Genomic DNA, 16,373 nt, shown 5'->3' with positions numbered 1-16,373 from the left:
TTGGGTGACTTTATGCTACTCCTGGCGCAAGAATTCAAGCAGCTCGGCTTCTTTTCATGGCTTGTGACCATCCATCTTCCTCTTGATCACATTTCAGAGGTTTTTAATGGGATTCAGGTCTCGAAATTGGGCTGGCCATGACAGGGCCCTGATCTGGTGATACTCCATCCACACCTTTACTGGCCTGGCTGTGTGGCATGGAGCATTGCCCTGCTGGAAAAAACACTTCTCAGAGTTGGGGAACATTGTCAGAGCAAAAGGAAGCAAGTTTTTCTTCCGGGACAACGTTATACTTTGCCTGGCTGAGGTTTGTAAAAGACCATAAGGATTGAACCAAAGTGGACTGGAGGGTCTCCTAGTTCGTCTTCTCTGATGAGTCCAATTTTCAGCTTTGCCCAACACATGGTCGTCTGATGGTTAGACGGAGACCTGGAGAGGCCTACAAGCCACAGAGTCTTGCACCTACTGTGAAATTGGACTCATCAGAGAAGACGAACTAGGAGACCCTCCAGTCCGCTTTGGTTCAATCCTTATGGTCTTTTACAAACCTCAGCCAGGCAAAGTACAACGTTGTCCCGGAAGAAAAACTTGCTTCCTTTTGCTCTGACAATGTTCCCCAACTCTGAGAAGTGTTTTTTCCAGCAGGGCAATGCTCCATGCCACACAGCCAGGCCAGTAAAGGTGTGGATGGAGTATCACCAGATCAGGGCCCTGTCATGGCCAGCCCAATTTCGAGACCTGAATCCCATTAAAAACCTCTGAAATGTGATCAAGAGGAAGATGGATGGTCACAAGCCATGAAAAGAAGCCGAGCTGCTTGAATTCTTGCGCCAGGAGTAGCATAAAGTCACCCAACGGCAATGTGAAAGACTGGTGGAGAGCATGCCAAGACACATGAAAGTTGTGATTTTAAATCAAGGTTATTCCACCAAATATTGATTTCTGAACTCTTCCTAAGTTAAAGCATTAGTATTGTGTAGTTTAAAAATGAATATGCGCTTGTTTTCTTTGCATTATTCGAGATCTGAAGACACTGCATCTTTTTTGCTATTTTGACCAATTGTCATTTTTCTGCAAATAAATGATCTAAATGACAATATTTTTATTTGAAATTTGGTAGGAATGTTGCCAGTAGGTTATAGAATAAAACAAAAATGTACATTTTACTTTAACACATACCAATAAATAGTAAAACCAGAGAAACTGATCATTTTGAAGTGGTCTCTTAATTTTTTCCGCGGCTGTAAATCTGAGTGACAGGCACAGACTCCTCTCTACTTCATGGATGTCTGTGGTAACCTCACTCCCAGTGACAGTTAAACCTGAAGAAAAGCATCCATTAAAAACACAGCCTCTGAATGATTGCCCTCACCCCCCGTGGATGTCTTTGATAACCTGACTCACTTCTAGCATCTGTCAGGCCTGAAACACCCTTCTCAAAGGTTACAGGCAGAGAACGACCTGCCTTTGACCTGTACTTGTATATGATTATTTAAAGATGGTTTGACAGCCATTAGTTTCTAAAGAGCATCTCACTAAGGAACTGTCGTTCCCACTGCTTTTAACATTCAGCTGTCACGCTACACAAAGCCCATCTCACGGACGCTGACACACACATGGTCATCTAAATACATAGGCTACACAGCTGTCAGACACACACATGGATGTCTAAATACACAGGCTACACAGCTGACACACACACATATGTCTAAATGCACAGGCTACACAACTGACACACACACACACACACACACACACAGATGTCTCAATACACAGGCTACACAACTGGCAGACATACACAGATGTCTAAATACACAGGCTACACAGCTGGCAGACGCACACAGATCAGAGCAAAACAATTGATAAATAATAGATACATAAATAAAAGATCAAGAAAAGGAAGACAACCACAGTACATAAACAAAGGGGCTGTACCAAGCTGAGGTACAGAGATCAAGGAAGGTATTTCCTCCTAGGCAAAAGAAGAAGATTTGTTTGGTGTGCCATACCTCTGGACGACATTCTTCTTCTTCTTGATGGCCTGGCGCAGCGGCTCACGCAGGGTGACCTGGGCGAAGTCCTGCAGGGCGGAGTAGATGGTGTGGCGGATGGCGTGGTTGAACACGCTCTCCATGCGTCCCATCAGCACCTGCAGGCCCTTGATCATGGCCATCACCTGCACACAGCACACAGGACAGAACACAAGATCAGAGCTGAGAGGAGAAACTCCATAGTCACACAGCACACAGGAACAAACACAAGATCAGAGCTGAGAGGAGAAACTCCACAGTCACACAGCACACAGCACCGAACACAAGATCAGAGCTGAGAGAAGAAACTCCATAGTCACACAGCACACAGGAACAAAACCTAAGATCAGAGCTGAGAGACATTTACATTTAGTCATTTAGCAGACGCTTTTGTCCAAAGTGACGTACAAGGGAGAGAACAGTAAAGCTAAGAGCAATAAAACCTGGTGTAACAATAAATACTGCTTTTATGCCAGACGACGCTCACTAGATGAGCGCAGCGTCCTGGGTGTAACATTTGCCCTTACAAAAGCTGAGAGGAGAAACTCCATAGCCAATACACCCAAGCAGCAGCTCATCTACTCACAACACTATAGAATAAACCTAACCCTTGATGTGGGCTATCGCCTGCACACAGCACACAGGATCTAACAGCCAGCTTCAGAAGAGCACTCAACGGCCCTAACCAACACCAACACCATGAGTCATGAACCAACTGTCCAAAACACCTAGCATCAGCTTCTCTCCTCACAACTACACCACACAATATATCTAAGCCTTGACAAGGTCAACAGAGCAAAGGAGAAAATAAAAAAACACCCCTATCATGAAACAGAGTCAAATGCAGAAGCAGTTGTCAATCTGGTGGCATAAAACAATCAACATCATTAATTAAATCACAAGCTGGTACCACCAGGGGGAGCCCTAGGGGATGTTTACTTACGGTCAATTTTTGTTAGTCACGCCCATAGATATCTTAGATAAAGGCTAGATGGATTATGGCGGACTCTTGAATGTCCGCACAGGAGGCCATTTTGAGGACAGTATGCTTCCGGTAGGGATCAGTGGTACGTTCGGTAACGTCAGTGATCTTCACAATCGTTTACACTCTTATCTCGCGGAAATTTTGACGGATTTACAAATGACTTGATTTATAATCGTCATTACCTTGGTAATAATTCTGGATGCTTGAACATGTTGAAATGTGCAGCTTAATTGTGTATCACGGCTATTGTGTATCAGTGATTTTACATCAATTGGCGAGTAATTGTTCTTTCTTTTCAATATAACTTAAGTTGCACATAAACTGAAGTTGCACATGATTTCCAATCGGGTTGGTTTGTTAAACATCTTACATTATGATTTCAAGAGGAAATTGCTGAATTTATTGCCAATGAAGATGCCAGCATTTTGTGCAACCTGCTCTATTGAACACTCCTTTGAAACGAGACCTGTCAGAGACCTGTCAATGTTATTTTCATATGAAAACCCATGTTTATAATTCTTCATAAGTATGTAGTGCCAAAAGAAATATCTTACGTTTATAACAAACCAACCCGTTTGAAAATCGGTTGAAAATTGAGCAAGTTCTGGTTATTTAAAAAGTACCACTACCAACACAATGTTAAGGGGGAGTGATCTATACTGTCGTCAAAATGGCCGAAATGTGCGGACATTCGACTCCGTCGGCCAGAAACACAGGCAGGATATCTAGCCTTTATTATAGATATCTATGGTCACGCCGCTGTAGAAAATCAGACAAACTTCAGACTCTTAATTGATATATACACACTGATACGAGGGAGCTCCAGGGAATGGTTATGTATGGGTAGTGCCTCTGACACCTTGCACTGAGCACAAGTCAATATCTGGTTAGTATGTGGTCACTGACTTAAGTCATAAGTTGATGGTCGTACTGACCATAGTGATAATTTCTAAAGGAGGACCTCCTCAAACCAGATATGGGGGCACTGGCTCTTTTCATACATACAACTTAGTTGATCCATTGAAACATTTTCATACATACAACATATATTTTAAGGCGCAAACACTTTACACTCTGCACTGTCTAAATAGGGAATAAACTAAATATTGACCCTACTTCATTTCAGAAAGTGAACCAGTCCTGTGTGCCCATCATCAGATCCTGTCTGTTGTTGGACTGTGATGTAAGGACACGGCTCAGACATGACAGATTGTCACTGTAGCGTACACAGTAGACTATAACCAAGGACTACCAGAGTTTCAAAATATAAAATAGGTGAATGCAGGAAAATATATAGCTGGAAGTGTCGGGGTCCAAGCAGAATGTGCGAAGCGCCCAAAGTTTTGACAGCTGTGTTCAAATGAGCCTTATGTTTAGATAGATAGATATAGATAAATACTTTATTAATCCCGTGGGGAAATTCTGGTATCTATTCTATCAATCTAATTCTGGTATTTCTGGTATTTCTGGTATGTCTCCCTCAGAGGGCGAACAGGAGGAGCAGTGAAATCAAAGTTCGACAGCTTCATCTGGTGAAAAACGATTAGTCATAAGCAGGGGCGTCCCTCTCTACCTTTAAGAAGCTCTTGGAGTCCCAACTCTTCAGAGAGCACCTCCTTTCCTAACTTGCACTTCCTCTCCCTTCCTCTTATTTCCTGTACCTCTCTTTATCCTTCCTCTGATGCTATCTCCTCTAACTAGAACTTAACTCGCACATACAGTAGTTACATTCCTGCATTCTTTTTAATTTCTTATGTAAAGTAGTATTTATTTATTGTTACACTAGGTCTCTATAGCTCGTAGCTTGATCGTTCTCTCCTTTGTACATCTGCTAAATGACTTTATGTAAATGTGAAAGAACACATTGTCACTTTAGAAAATGTGGGGTATGGGACCAAGTAAAAGCACCAATGAAAGCACTGACTGGTCAGTGACCACTGAACAGTCTCTGGAGCGCCCCCAAGTGGTACTAACCAGTAGTCAGTGGAAGGTATCGGAGGCTCTGACAAGTAAGTTACCAGTCCCTGGAGTCCCTACTAGTAGTACTAACCAGAAGTTAGTATAAGATACCAGTGCCCACAAGAATGACCAGTGTGAGCTACAACCCCCTCTAGTCAAATGGCATGTTAGAGAAAAACTCATTCTTTCACTACAGAACATGCATCACCGGAGGGTATAGGAACATTCTGACATTGGCCACTATCATCGGCTTACAGTCATCTTTAAAGTGTAGATGGTAAAAAGGGCAGTGATTGAAAAGCAGAACTGACCTCCACCAGAGCAAACTTCTCCTCTTGGGTGTAGTTGTATCTTGTGGCTCTTTCATACTCTTCAGCGTTGTCAGGGCATTCTTTGTTGGAGTATTTATCCGTGGGATGCACAAGTTTCCAGGAGTACTACGGAAGAGATCAGTTTTAAAAAATATATAGAACTAATAAATTCATTTCCAAGTGAATTTCCTGCAGCAATGTTTCAGACAATCAAATTCAACAAGTCAATGGAAACCTTAATTGTTAATATTGCAAGAATAATAACTATACAGTCAGCCCTGGAGGCCCTGCTTGTTAATAATGACATTATATTTGTATGCAAAGCCAACACAAAATGTCTCTCTTGTCTAATGATAAAAGCAATGTTTTCTTCTTATTTCAACTAATTATACTGGCATTTCAAACTATTCAAACCTGCTATTACAGAAGTGAACTGACACCAAATCAATATTATTTCCGTGCACATTTCCCACATGGTTCTATTTTCTTTTAAAACGAATGACAAGAGATTCTGATAAATGGCTGCCATTTGTCATATTCAGTGACCAACAGTCCAACACTGTGATTCAGAGTGGCATAGCGTCTAAATGGTATTGTTATGTTCCAAAGAAGATTGATGATCTATATGTCCTTGAGGGAGCAGTAAACGGAGTTTGGAACACTCAGACAAAGATGTTTGTTCATTGTTCTATATCAATATTGAATGGTAACTCTAACAACCATCCTAAATAATGGTGACTAAAAAGCTGCTGACTTTGTTCATGTTTTTCATAGAAATGTTTTTCCAGTTCATACTTTAAAAAGAACTAAAAAAACACAGACACTCAGAGAAGCCTTGTCCCAGACACAGGAGTGGGGTGAGTGCAGGGCGCGGTCGAGGACGCCTGGCTGTGTGTGAGGGGCTACGGGAGAACTTACCACCTCCATGACGTGGGCGCTCCACTGAGACAGCAGCTGCAGGCCCTGCAGGGCCAGGTCAAACAGCTTCCTGTACTCACTGTCCGTCTTCGTGGCCTCCTGGCGACCAGAGCCGGTCACCACCTGTGCAACAGAGAGAGGGCGGAAGAGAGAGAGAGTGAGTGAGTGAGAGAGAGGCGATTGAGGGAGAGGGAAAGAGGCATGGAGAGAGAGAGAGAGAGAGAGAGAGAGAGAGGGATGGTAGGAGAAAGAAGGACAGGTAGGGGTGAGAGAGAAACAGAGAGGAGAATAGATTACATCAGATCAGAGAGAAGAGAGAGCATACCATGACATCTCCACTGAACGACACAAGCCTAGCATGGATCACTGCCACATCAGGCTGAAAGGCTTATGCCTGTCAACCTTGCAGGGCAACGCAAGGAATGATTGAGTTTTTTGATAAATGAAGGCCCAGGGGCTGATATCTGCACCATCCAAAAAGCAGCGATTAATACAAATCCAAATTGAGTGGTAGGGTAATAGGTGAATGTGTGCATAATCAAACGAGGAATCAGCGTTGTGCAAACAGTTCACTCTGGCCAAATTGACTTGACTGCTATTCAAATAAAAAAGGGTTTAATAGGTTAATTTATTTTTAGGTTTATTAGATTTAGATTTATTTTCCCACAAATCTCTGCATGAGAGCTATGCACAATGAACTCCACAGAAGTGTGGGAAGCTATAAAGTCCCTAAATCTGGATGGAGATCTGATTGTTTATCTCAACTAAAAAAGTTCTTAAAACCCAAACAGGACACAAACAAGAACCAAAATTTGCAAACAAATTTGAGGGTGATCTGGACCCGTTCTATGTTCCGGGACTATTGAATAGTTGGAATATGAGCCCAGTTCCAGCGAGTGAGAATGACCTCAGGATCTGAGTTCTCCTAGTGTACGTGGGTGGCATTTCTGTGTGAGCCTGAACTCACACTACCTCCCTACCAGCTCACACTGAGTCTGAAACACCTCTCTGATGACTCCCATTCAAGTCTGCCTGAGGCGACCAGTCACTGGGTTGAATGACTACACTTCTGATATGATCTCAGAACAAAGAAATGCATTAATGAAAATACAGGGCAGTCAGTTGAATTCCCTGACGTCCATTAATATTTGATGCATTAATCCAGTCTTAATGAGCGCCATCGAGGCCAGTCTGTGAAGGTCAGGAAGAGAGGCAACAGTTGGGGGGTTGGTGGAGGGCAAAGCCATCACCGCTGTGCCACACTCATTAACACCGCCAACAACACCAGGCATTGTGCCCGGCTCACCGTTCAGCGTATCTATGGCACTCTCATTAAAACTAATTGGGGTATTGGGCTTTGTAACCGTTAATGGAGCGAGACAAACACACAATAGAATCTGTGGCTCAGGAGGGACAACACTTGGTGCCAGTGTGGCATATGTTTATGAGTGATATCATGGCTACCACTGATTGGATGTTAGACTTTGTCTCTTTAACAAGCCATATGAGCAAGATGAACAGGCTGATTCTTCCTCTCAACGTTTATAATACGGCATAAGTCTCCCTGAATGTCAGCCATCACGACACATTAAATGCACATCAGTGCACAAAATTAACATCTAGACAATGTAGAGGCAAATAAAGGAATTAATTTACCGGTGGTTTTGTGTATTGTGTGCATGTGTGTGAGATATCAAGTTAGTGTGTGTGTGTGTGTATGTGCACCGTTACTCCAGCAGGCCAGCTCAAAGGTGAATCTACACCATCTGTGTGTGTGCGTGTGTTGTGTGTTGTGTGTGTGTACCTCGCTGTTGCTGTAGCAGGCCAGCTCAGAAATAAAGCGCATGTGATCCTCTCGGATCTGAATCATCTGCTCACAGATATTGTACTGGGGGCTGCTGCCCACGGACGTGCACGACCACCTGAAGGAGAAAAGAAATAGAAAACACAGAAGGAGAAAAAAACACATTACAAAAAGAGAAATGAAATGAAAAATTCATGAAGAGGTCCACGGAGGCAGACAGACATGAGTAAGTGTTGATGACCTGTATAAGAAGGACAGAGAGTGAGAACGAGATCATTCTCACCATACCCTGCCCATAGAGTCACTGACGGTGGAGCCGATTTAGCTCGCTCGAGTGCGGGCCAGAGCCTGCCAACAGTCAGATGCGCTCTGTATGGTGATGTGAGTTTATACCCCCGTGAGAAGAAATACACTTTTCTGATTGGCTGGATATTATTCCAGGATATATTTCTGTATAACTGGACTGCTATGTAGATCACATAAAGATGTTTGTTCACTGTTCTATGTCAATGCCCTGGAGACATTGAATGGTAACTTTAACACCATACTTGATAATGGTGACTGAACAACTGCTATTGAAAATAAACATATTTTTTCTAATTTTGCCAAGTGGAAAACTTGTAAACTGGCAAGCTAACAAGCATAGAATTAGAAACAGCTAGCAAGCTAAAGGATTTGGGGATGGCAACAACGGAATCAATTATAACCACGCAAACTAGCTAACGTTATCCTTGTCCATGACTAAATAAAGTAGTACTATAAACTAAACGGGTTGGTGAAGCGATCAGGGTATCAGTGGGATAACAGCCTTCGAGGAAAATATTGGACTTGGCGTAAGAAACTCAACGCTGCTTCAAGTCGTGGAGTTCTTTGCCTCTGCCTTGTCCAATATGTTCGTATACCGAGGCACCTCGTCCGCTGTTATCCCTTATCCCAAGGGGCTGTCTGCCACCTCAGCTGCCTGTTAGTCTTAGCCCGGTTTCACACTGCCTGCGGTGCGTGTTTGTGACGGCTGCGTTACCTGATGATTCTCATGTCAGCACCCACGTTAACAGGTTAGAGCATGAATACTGCCTGTATGAAACGCACATCTCAAGCACGGATCGAGACGCTGATAGATTCATGTCAACGGTGCCAGGACCAGAGCCGTTACATTATCATAGTTCCATGTATCTGTAAGTACTTGCTATCTTTTAGAACCCACCTGGACTTGTTCTCCTCGAAGTGCGCACTGGTCTTGATGTACCTGGACAGCTCAATCTGCATGTCTCCAAACAGCGGCACCACTTGCAGTTGCTGTAAGCATATTTAAAAGAGGTTAAAATAAAATAGATCGAAGAACATATGGTACCGCTGTGTGTGTATGTGTATGTGTGTGTGTGTGTGTGTGCCCATTATGTTATAGATGTTTTCAATAATGATTCATCCACAGAGAGCCAGTGCAAGAGGAGCAAGTGCAAGAGGAGCATTTAAAAATAACATACTTTTACGCTGTGCAGCAACACTGTTCACGCCTGACACACACTCTCACTCACACACACACACACACACACACACACACACACTACAAACCTTGAAAAACTTGTCAATCTTGGTGAGGTTGATTCTCTTCTTGGCATCCAGCTTGTAGATGTTGCTGTTGTTCCCGTCCATCAGATACAAGCCAAAGCCCATTACCTAGATAAGAGTCACAGAGGGCAGATTGTGGCATTTTCAAGGATTCTTACTCACTTATGCATCATAGAACAGGCTGGGCCTCCTTACTTTACTCCAGACAACGTAATAAAAACATTTCCCACCACCTGGCGTAATCACTTAAAAAACATGACCTCCTTTCAGTGATGCCAGCTGAGACCAAAACGGATCCGTGCTAGATTCAACTACTGCCTGAACCGCCCTTACGCCCAACTGTTACTCACCTGGACTAAAGTGGGGGAGGCAGACAGACAGATGGGCAGACAGACAGACAGACAGACAGACAGACAGACAGACAGAGACAGACAGAGCAAGGGAGAGGTAGGCGCTGCTCTGAAATGAGAGTGCTTACCTTCAGCAGCATGTGCTTCTCGCTGGGAGTCAGGTACATCTTGTTCTCGTAGTAGTCCGCGCACAAGTTGACGATGTCGGCCAGGAGCTCCTCGTAGCCGTTAATGACCTCCAGCTGCTGCAGCAGAGACTGGGACCCAAAATAAAGGAGTTAGCATCATCAATCTGGACAGGGGGAGAAATACCTGAAGGTGTGGTCCGTGGCTTCGTCACCGAAGTCAAGAAAAATTAGATCAGTTTTGCCTGGAGTCTTGAAAACAATCTTTGCACCACATCATCACATAAACGTGATCACAGCCATCTATGGTTGTCCTTCGACTTATAAAATGACTGTTTGAAAAGTAGTTAGGGGTTAGTGAGATGTACATCTCTCAGTCGCAGCACCAGTAAAAGAGCCATTGCCCACCCTTTCATTATGCTGAAGGCCTTGTCATTACCTGTGGCTTTAAGGGACGAGATAGAGCATGCAGGAGAAAGTCCACTGTAAACAAATGGCCACTTATTTCTTCATATGAATGGAGTGATTAAGAGCTTTTATGCTTATAGCATACCCAAGACCTTAGAGAATTACATCAAGTGGCCAAAACAGTTTGTCACTGCGGTTCATTACGTGTTTTGCACATATTCCAGCACAAAACTACTTTTTATAGTATGATAGGGATTTTAGAGAAAAATACAAATAAGAAATGCAAACTACTTGCATATTATTGAATCTAAACATGTGCAGAATTCAAACAAATAAATGTGACCTTGGAACAACTATTTAAAGCTGCTGAAATTTTACAAAATATCACAGCCCGTCAGATTCTCAGAAGTGCCTTCTGGTCTAGAGAGGTGATGAAGAATTGGAGTTTAACTGATAGAAGTGCAGTTTGGCTGAGAGAGAGAGAGTGAGTGAGAGAAAGAGAAGATAGTGGGGGGGTTTGTTTTGCAAGGACACATTTGCTTTCTTTACAGAGCGGTCTCTTTGTTCCCTGCTAAAGACTTTGACTTTGCTGAAGGTCTTTCTTTGTATTAGCTCTTTGAGTTCAATCAGAATTGATGAAGTTTTGTGCTGCCGTGTTGTGTTGTGTCATGGTTACGGGCACACCTGGGTAATCTTGTTGTGATTGGCCAGGAACATGGAGAGGTTCTGCGACTCTTGGATGGATGAAGGCTCAGACATCTTCCTGAGGAACTGGGCAGCTCTGTTAGACAGGGAGAGGGGAAACATTTAAAATAAAACCTCTATAAATATATATAGGGAGATTTACCATTCAGTTATATAAAAAAACAGGGATTGTAGAACATCCTGAAAGGTTACTTAGATAGATAGATAGATGGATACTTTATCCCGAGGGAAATTTTAGGACATCCAGTGGCTTAAACAATTTACACAACTCACAGACACACATACACAAATCAAATACACATAGGGAGTTCAAAAGGAGTGAGTTTGGTAATGGATACAACAATGGGTCTGACCCTATGGTGCAATTTTCATGATTGTGAGTGACAGTTAAGATGCCCAGGAGGAAAGTGTTCTTGTGCTGCTTGTGTGGATAGTGCAAATAGATAATGTTCTTGTGCGTGTTTGGAAAGTGCAAGAAGATTAAGAGTATAGTAATAGAATATCTGTGCAAGGGGCTAGTATAGCCAGTAAAGGGTAAAGGGGTGGACAGTGGGTTAGTATAATACGATGGGGTGGATGATGGGGCAGACTGAGGTAGACTTGATGTAGTCCATCGCCCCCTCCCCTTCCGTGTGGAGTTTAATAGCTGAATGGCCCTGGGAACAAAGGACCTCCTTAGCCTGTCCGATGAGTATGACGGTGACAGGAGTCTGCCACTGAATAAGCTTATCTGTTTATTGAGAGTACTGTGTAGTGGGTGGTGGTTATCAGTAGGATAAAAGCATCTATTAAATACCAGTCCTTCACCTTTATTCCATCATGACAGTCAACCCACTCAGATTCAGACAGAACTGAACAAAGGGGAAATGGACTGCATTTGTATAGCACTTTTACGCATAGGGCACTCAAAGCACGTGTTAATGCCACGGACATCTACCCACTCACCCATCCCGTGGGAACCATGGGGGGCACCAACCTGCACGTCAGGAGCCACTGAGGTTCAGTGTGGTGGCCAAACATAACAGCCTGTCTGACGTTAACATTATTGTGAATAATGTAAAGTCACATAGTCACATCAACCACAAGGTGTCATACTGAATGACTGCTACATGACGTCCCTGTGTTAACCTCTTCACCCTTCATCCACGAACACCCAAGTGCTTGAGTAATCCTCTTAAGTTACTCGAAGAGACAAAGAGAGAAAGTGGGATAGATATTTGACTCCAGCCAAGAGCAGGAGAGAATGAAAAATGTAACTGGGGATGTGAAAGGAGAAGTGTGTATGTGTATGTGCGCATATGTTAGTAGGTGTTTCTATGTGAGTGTGTATGTCTGTGTGTGTGTAGGGGGGTGTGTCTGTGTGTGTGTGGGGGAAGGGTTGTGTGTGTGTGTGTGTGTGCGGGGGGGGGGCTGTTGTGTGTGTGTCTGTGTGTGTGGGGGGGGGGGGGGGGGGGGTCGTGTGTGTGTCTGGGCAGCTGTCAGCACTGATTCGGAGTCTGTGTGATCTGTGCCCCCCTTAAGCACAGCTTCGGCTCTGCCCTCCGCCAGGGCATCTCACAGACCTGAAATATTGATAAACTTTTACAACAGCAACAACAAACCAAAACTTATATCCAAAAGTGCTCTCTCGGTTAGGCTCCAGCGGTTAAATAAAATGCACCCACACTCTCTCAGCAAACTTTCTCCACTCTCATGACTAGAAGCGATATCCTCCGTCTTAAGACACGGTTTTAACAATCCGCAAAAGTAGGCTAAGTCATCGTTGTGCCTTTTTTTTCTGCCATGGCTGATAGATACGGTGTTCATCATAATACACGCTAAGCCTTCTTCTATCTCCCCCAACACACCTGTGACAGACACATTAAAACCAGCGAGGGGGAAACAGCGCACAGTCAGTGATAGTGCGATACCTGACTAGAGAAAGAGAGAGAGAGAAAGAGAGAGAGAGAGAAGCTCCACTCTGCCATCTGGTGTCAGGTTGGGACAGAGTGAGAGAGGGACTGCCCAGTTGGTCCTTGAGGGATTTTTCACTGCAGGCTGCTGATGTGGCCGTTTGATTTGGCCGATCAGGTTTGAGCTTAATTGAGTCAACATACATGTGCCTAATCATCCAATGTATCCAGGGACATCTTATTTTCCAGGTAACTTGGGGGCAATCTGAGCAATGGCATAATTGCATCTAGTGAATGTCATGTGATTGAGCGTGTGTGTGTGTTTGTGTGTGTGAGTTTCCACATGCGTTAATTTAAAATATGGGTGAAGCTTTGTTCATGTGTGTGTGTATGTGAATTCTTGCGTATGAGTAGTACAGGCATACCATTTGTAGGCGGAGTGGTCATTCTTGATGCTGCACTTCATGTTTTTGAGTGCGTGCGTGCGTGCGTGCGTGCGTGCGTGCGTGCGTGCGTGCGTGTGTGTGTGTACACTTCCGTATGTGTAGTACAGACATACCGTTTGTAAGCGGAGTGGTCGTTCTTGACGCTGCACTTCATGTTCTTGAGCTCGTCCAGCACGGCGAACATGTTGATGAACTTCCCCAGCGTGAGCAGGTAGGCTTCCGATACAAAGTCCTTCCTCCGCTCCGCGTGACACAGGCGCCTCACCTCCCCACAGAAGCGGTCGATGGCTGTGCGCTAGGGGGGTCAAGAGGGACAGGGCGTCATCAGAAATGTGTGTGTGTGTGTGTGTGTGTGTGTGTGTGTGTGTTTGTTTGGGGAGTAGGGGGGAAAGCAACAAAAGCATCTACAAGCTGGATGCCAAGAAGCATATCAATCTCAACAAGATTGACAAGTTTTTCAAGGTTTGTATACATATGTGTGTGTGTGTGTGTGTGTGTGTATGAATAAAAGGTGAAGCTCATAAACGGAGTAAATGAGTCATCATGCAGAGGTGGGAAACCTCAGAGAAGTGAGAGTACCTTTGCTCTTGTTGCAGATTTAAATGTGTGGAAGTACATGCGTGAGAAGGCTCTTATTGCACCCTTAAACATCACAGCATACTTAAATGTGTGGAAGTACATGTGTAAGAAGGCCCTTATTGCACACTTAAACATCAGAGCATACTTACATGTGTGGAAGTACATGCGTGAGAAGGCTCTTATTGCACACTTAAACATCACAGCATACTTAAATGTGTTACCTGGAAGTACATGAAGTTCATGAGCTTGGTGACTTCGGGCTCCAGGACCTCAACAGTCTTCTCGTAAATCTCCACCCTGTTAGGTTGTTCATTACACTTGACCTGCCAGGGGGAAATTTCATCGGTCATAAGGCAGAAGCAAAGAAAGCTACCAAATTGTGGACAAAGATAGGGAGTATTTATTTATGATTGTGTGTGTACATTCATGAGAATTTTTCTGTGTCAGTGTGTGTGTGTGTGTGAAACAGAGAGACTGTCATAGAAACTGTGAGTGTACATTTGTGTGTGATAAGGGGGGAAAAAGTGTGAATGTTTCTGCAAGACGGTGACAGACATACTGAGACTGTGTGTGGCATATAGTGGAAGTGTGACTGTGAAAGGGTGTGCGTGGTTGTGTGAGCATGTAACGGAAACAATGTGACCATGCATGTGCGACTGTTAGGGCTGTAACGATACACCAACTCACGATTCGATTCGTATCACGATTCTTGACCCACGGTTCGATACACCCCACGATATTATTATTATTATTATTTTACCTCGCGATTTTTAAAATATATTTTCTAATTCACATTAGAATAAGTATGAGCTATAAAAAAATGAAGAAACAATTTATAACCAAATATTGAGGTTTTTATTACTCAAAGCAATGCTGTTGAAAAACATTCAACAAACTTCGGAACCTGTTATCTATCTGCAGAGCAAATGTCAGGCTCATACAAAAACATTAACGTGAATTAATTGATGCTAATACCTAGCGCGGTCTCTATAGGATTTCCCATATACGTTAGCATTAAGCTAACGTATTTTCTACCACAGTAAAACATGCAATACTATGTGATTGTTTTTAGAAAACGAATGTTACGTGATGAGATTACTAAAATGTAGTCTGCATGTCTGCTCAGTTTAGCAGTGCTACCCAAGCAAAGGTTTGAAAAGAACTTCAAGCTTCAGACTTTCTGTTAGGGAAACAGCTTTCTATCTGCCAAGCAAATGGCAGGCTCATGACAACACGCGCAACCCTTGGGAGCATGAACTGCACTGAGTACATTTTGCGCAACAATTAACCCCAACGCTGAAGCAAGCAGCCGCCGCCTTTACTAGCGAACCAAACTTTTTGAGGGCATGTCACGGTTCTGCCTCCTCGCATCGCGATGCAGGTTCGTGGCCCAGAGTGTCGCGATTTCTCGGTTCGATCCAATATCGTTGCAGCCCTAGCGACTGTGTGTCTGTGTGTGTGTGTGTATCTGTGTATGCCTATGCATATGTGTGATTGTGTGGTTGCGTATCTGTCTCTGTGTGTGTGTTCGTGCATATGGGTGTTTGCGATGTGTGTGAGATTGTATTTGTCTGTGTGTTTGTGATTATGTGATTGCATATCGGTGTGTGTGTGTGTGCCTACCTGCGGGATGGCTCTGGAACAACTCCTCCAGGTATACAGCATGACAGCGTACTCCTGCCCCTCCTCCAGCATCTCATTCTAAACACACACACACACACACACACACACAAACACACACACACAGTCAGCCACCCAGACCCTCCAGCAGTCACAGCATTTCACTTCTGCACAACACTACACTACAAAGTTCCCCTTCAGCCATGGTGGAAGATACCATTACTGTTCACAGTTACAGCTCAACGGTAACTGCACTGATGATTTGTGTCAAAATTGTCAAAATGATTTGAATGATGAGTTAAATGCATGAATGAATACACACACACACACACACACACACACACACACCATGCTACAGCGGTCTCCGTGCAGCAGCGAGCTAGCCGCTTGAGCGGGCTCCCCTCGCTCTGCATACAGAGTGCCGTTTGATCTGAACCCGCCGCCTCTTAGGTGGCCATTACCCCTCACTAATGGAGCACAGTGGGCCTCTATTCCACCACACTAACCCCGCTAAAGCACCCATTTATCATTGGGCCATTCTGGGAGGCCCCGCCGGGCCTCGCAAGGGTCCTTGGCTTGGGACTGACAGGGCGGACAATTCCCTTTCCTGAGGCCCTCCTGACGCCATTGAACCCTGCGACAAGCCCTTGGCATGGCAGCTTGTGTCCCCAG

The 16,373-nt window shown here is 44.1% G+C and overlaps 1 protein-coding gene across 1 annotated transcript in view; it reads right to left on the bottom strand.

Moving 5' to 3' along the window:
• Nucleotides 1-16,373, bottom strand: part of cyfip1 (cytoplasmic FMR1 interacting protein 1) — a 70,118-nt gene that overhangs the window by 36,362 nt on the left and 17,383 nt on the right. The window contains exons 4-14 of the mRNA XM_080833328.1: nucleotides 15,705-15,782; nucleotides 14,303-14,404; nucleotides 13,616-13,797; nucleotides 11,144-11,240; nucleotides 10,055-10,183; nucleotides 9,580-9,684; nucleotides 9,212-9,303; nucleotides 8,008-8,125; nucleotides 6,204-6,326; nucleotides 5,286-5,411; nucleotides 2,010-2,176 (exon numbers count right to left, since the gene is read on the bottom strand). Of these exons, the coding sequence (XP_080689454.1) occupies nucleotides 2,010-2,176; nucleotides 5,286-5,411; nucleotides 6,204-6,326; nucleotides 8,008-8,125; nucleotides 9,212-9,303; nucleotides 9,580-9,684; nucleotides 10,055-10,183; nucleotides 11,144-11,240; nucleotides 13,616-13,797; nucleotides 14,303-14,404; nucleotides 15,705-15,782 (1,319 nt within the window). The remainder of the gene's footprint in view (nucleotides 1-2,009; nucleotides 2,177-5,285; nucleotides 5,412-6,203; nucleotides 6,327-8,007; nucleotides 8,126-9,211; nucleotides 9,304-9,579; nucleotides 9,685-10,054; nucleotides 10,184-11,143; nucleotides 11,241-13,615; nucleotides 13,798-14,302; nucleotides 14,405-15,704; nucleotides 15,783-16,373) is intronic.

Source organism: Sprattus sprattus (genome assembly GCF_963457725.1).
Source record: "Sprattus sprattus genome assembly, chromosome: 2".
NCBI classification, from domain to species: Eukaryota; Metazoa; Chordata; class Actinopteri; order Clupeiformes; family Clupeidae; genus Sprattus; species Sprattus sprattus.
Note: the sequence above shows the minus strand (reverse complement) of the source record. Positions and strands in the feature narration are given on the sequence as shown.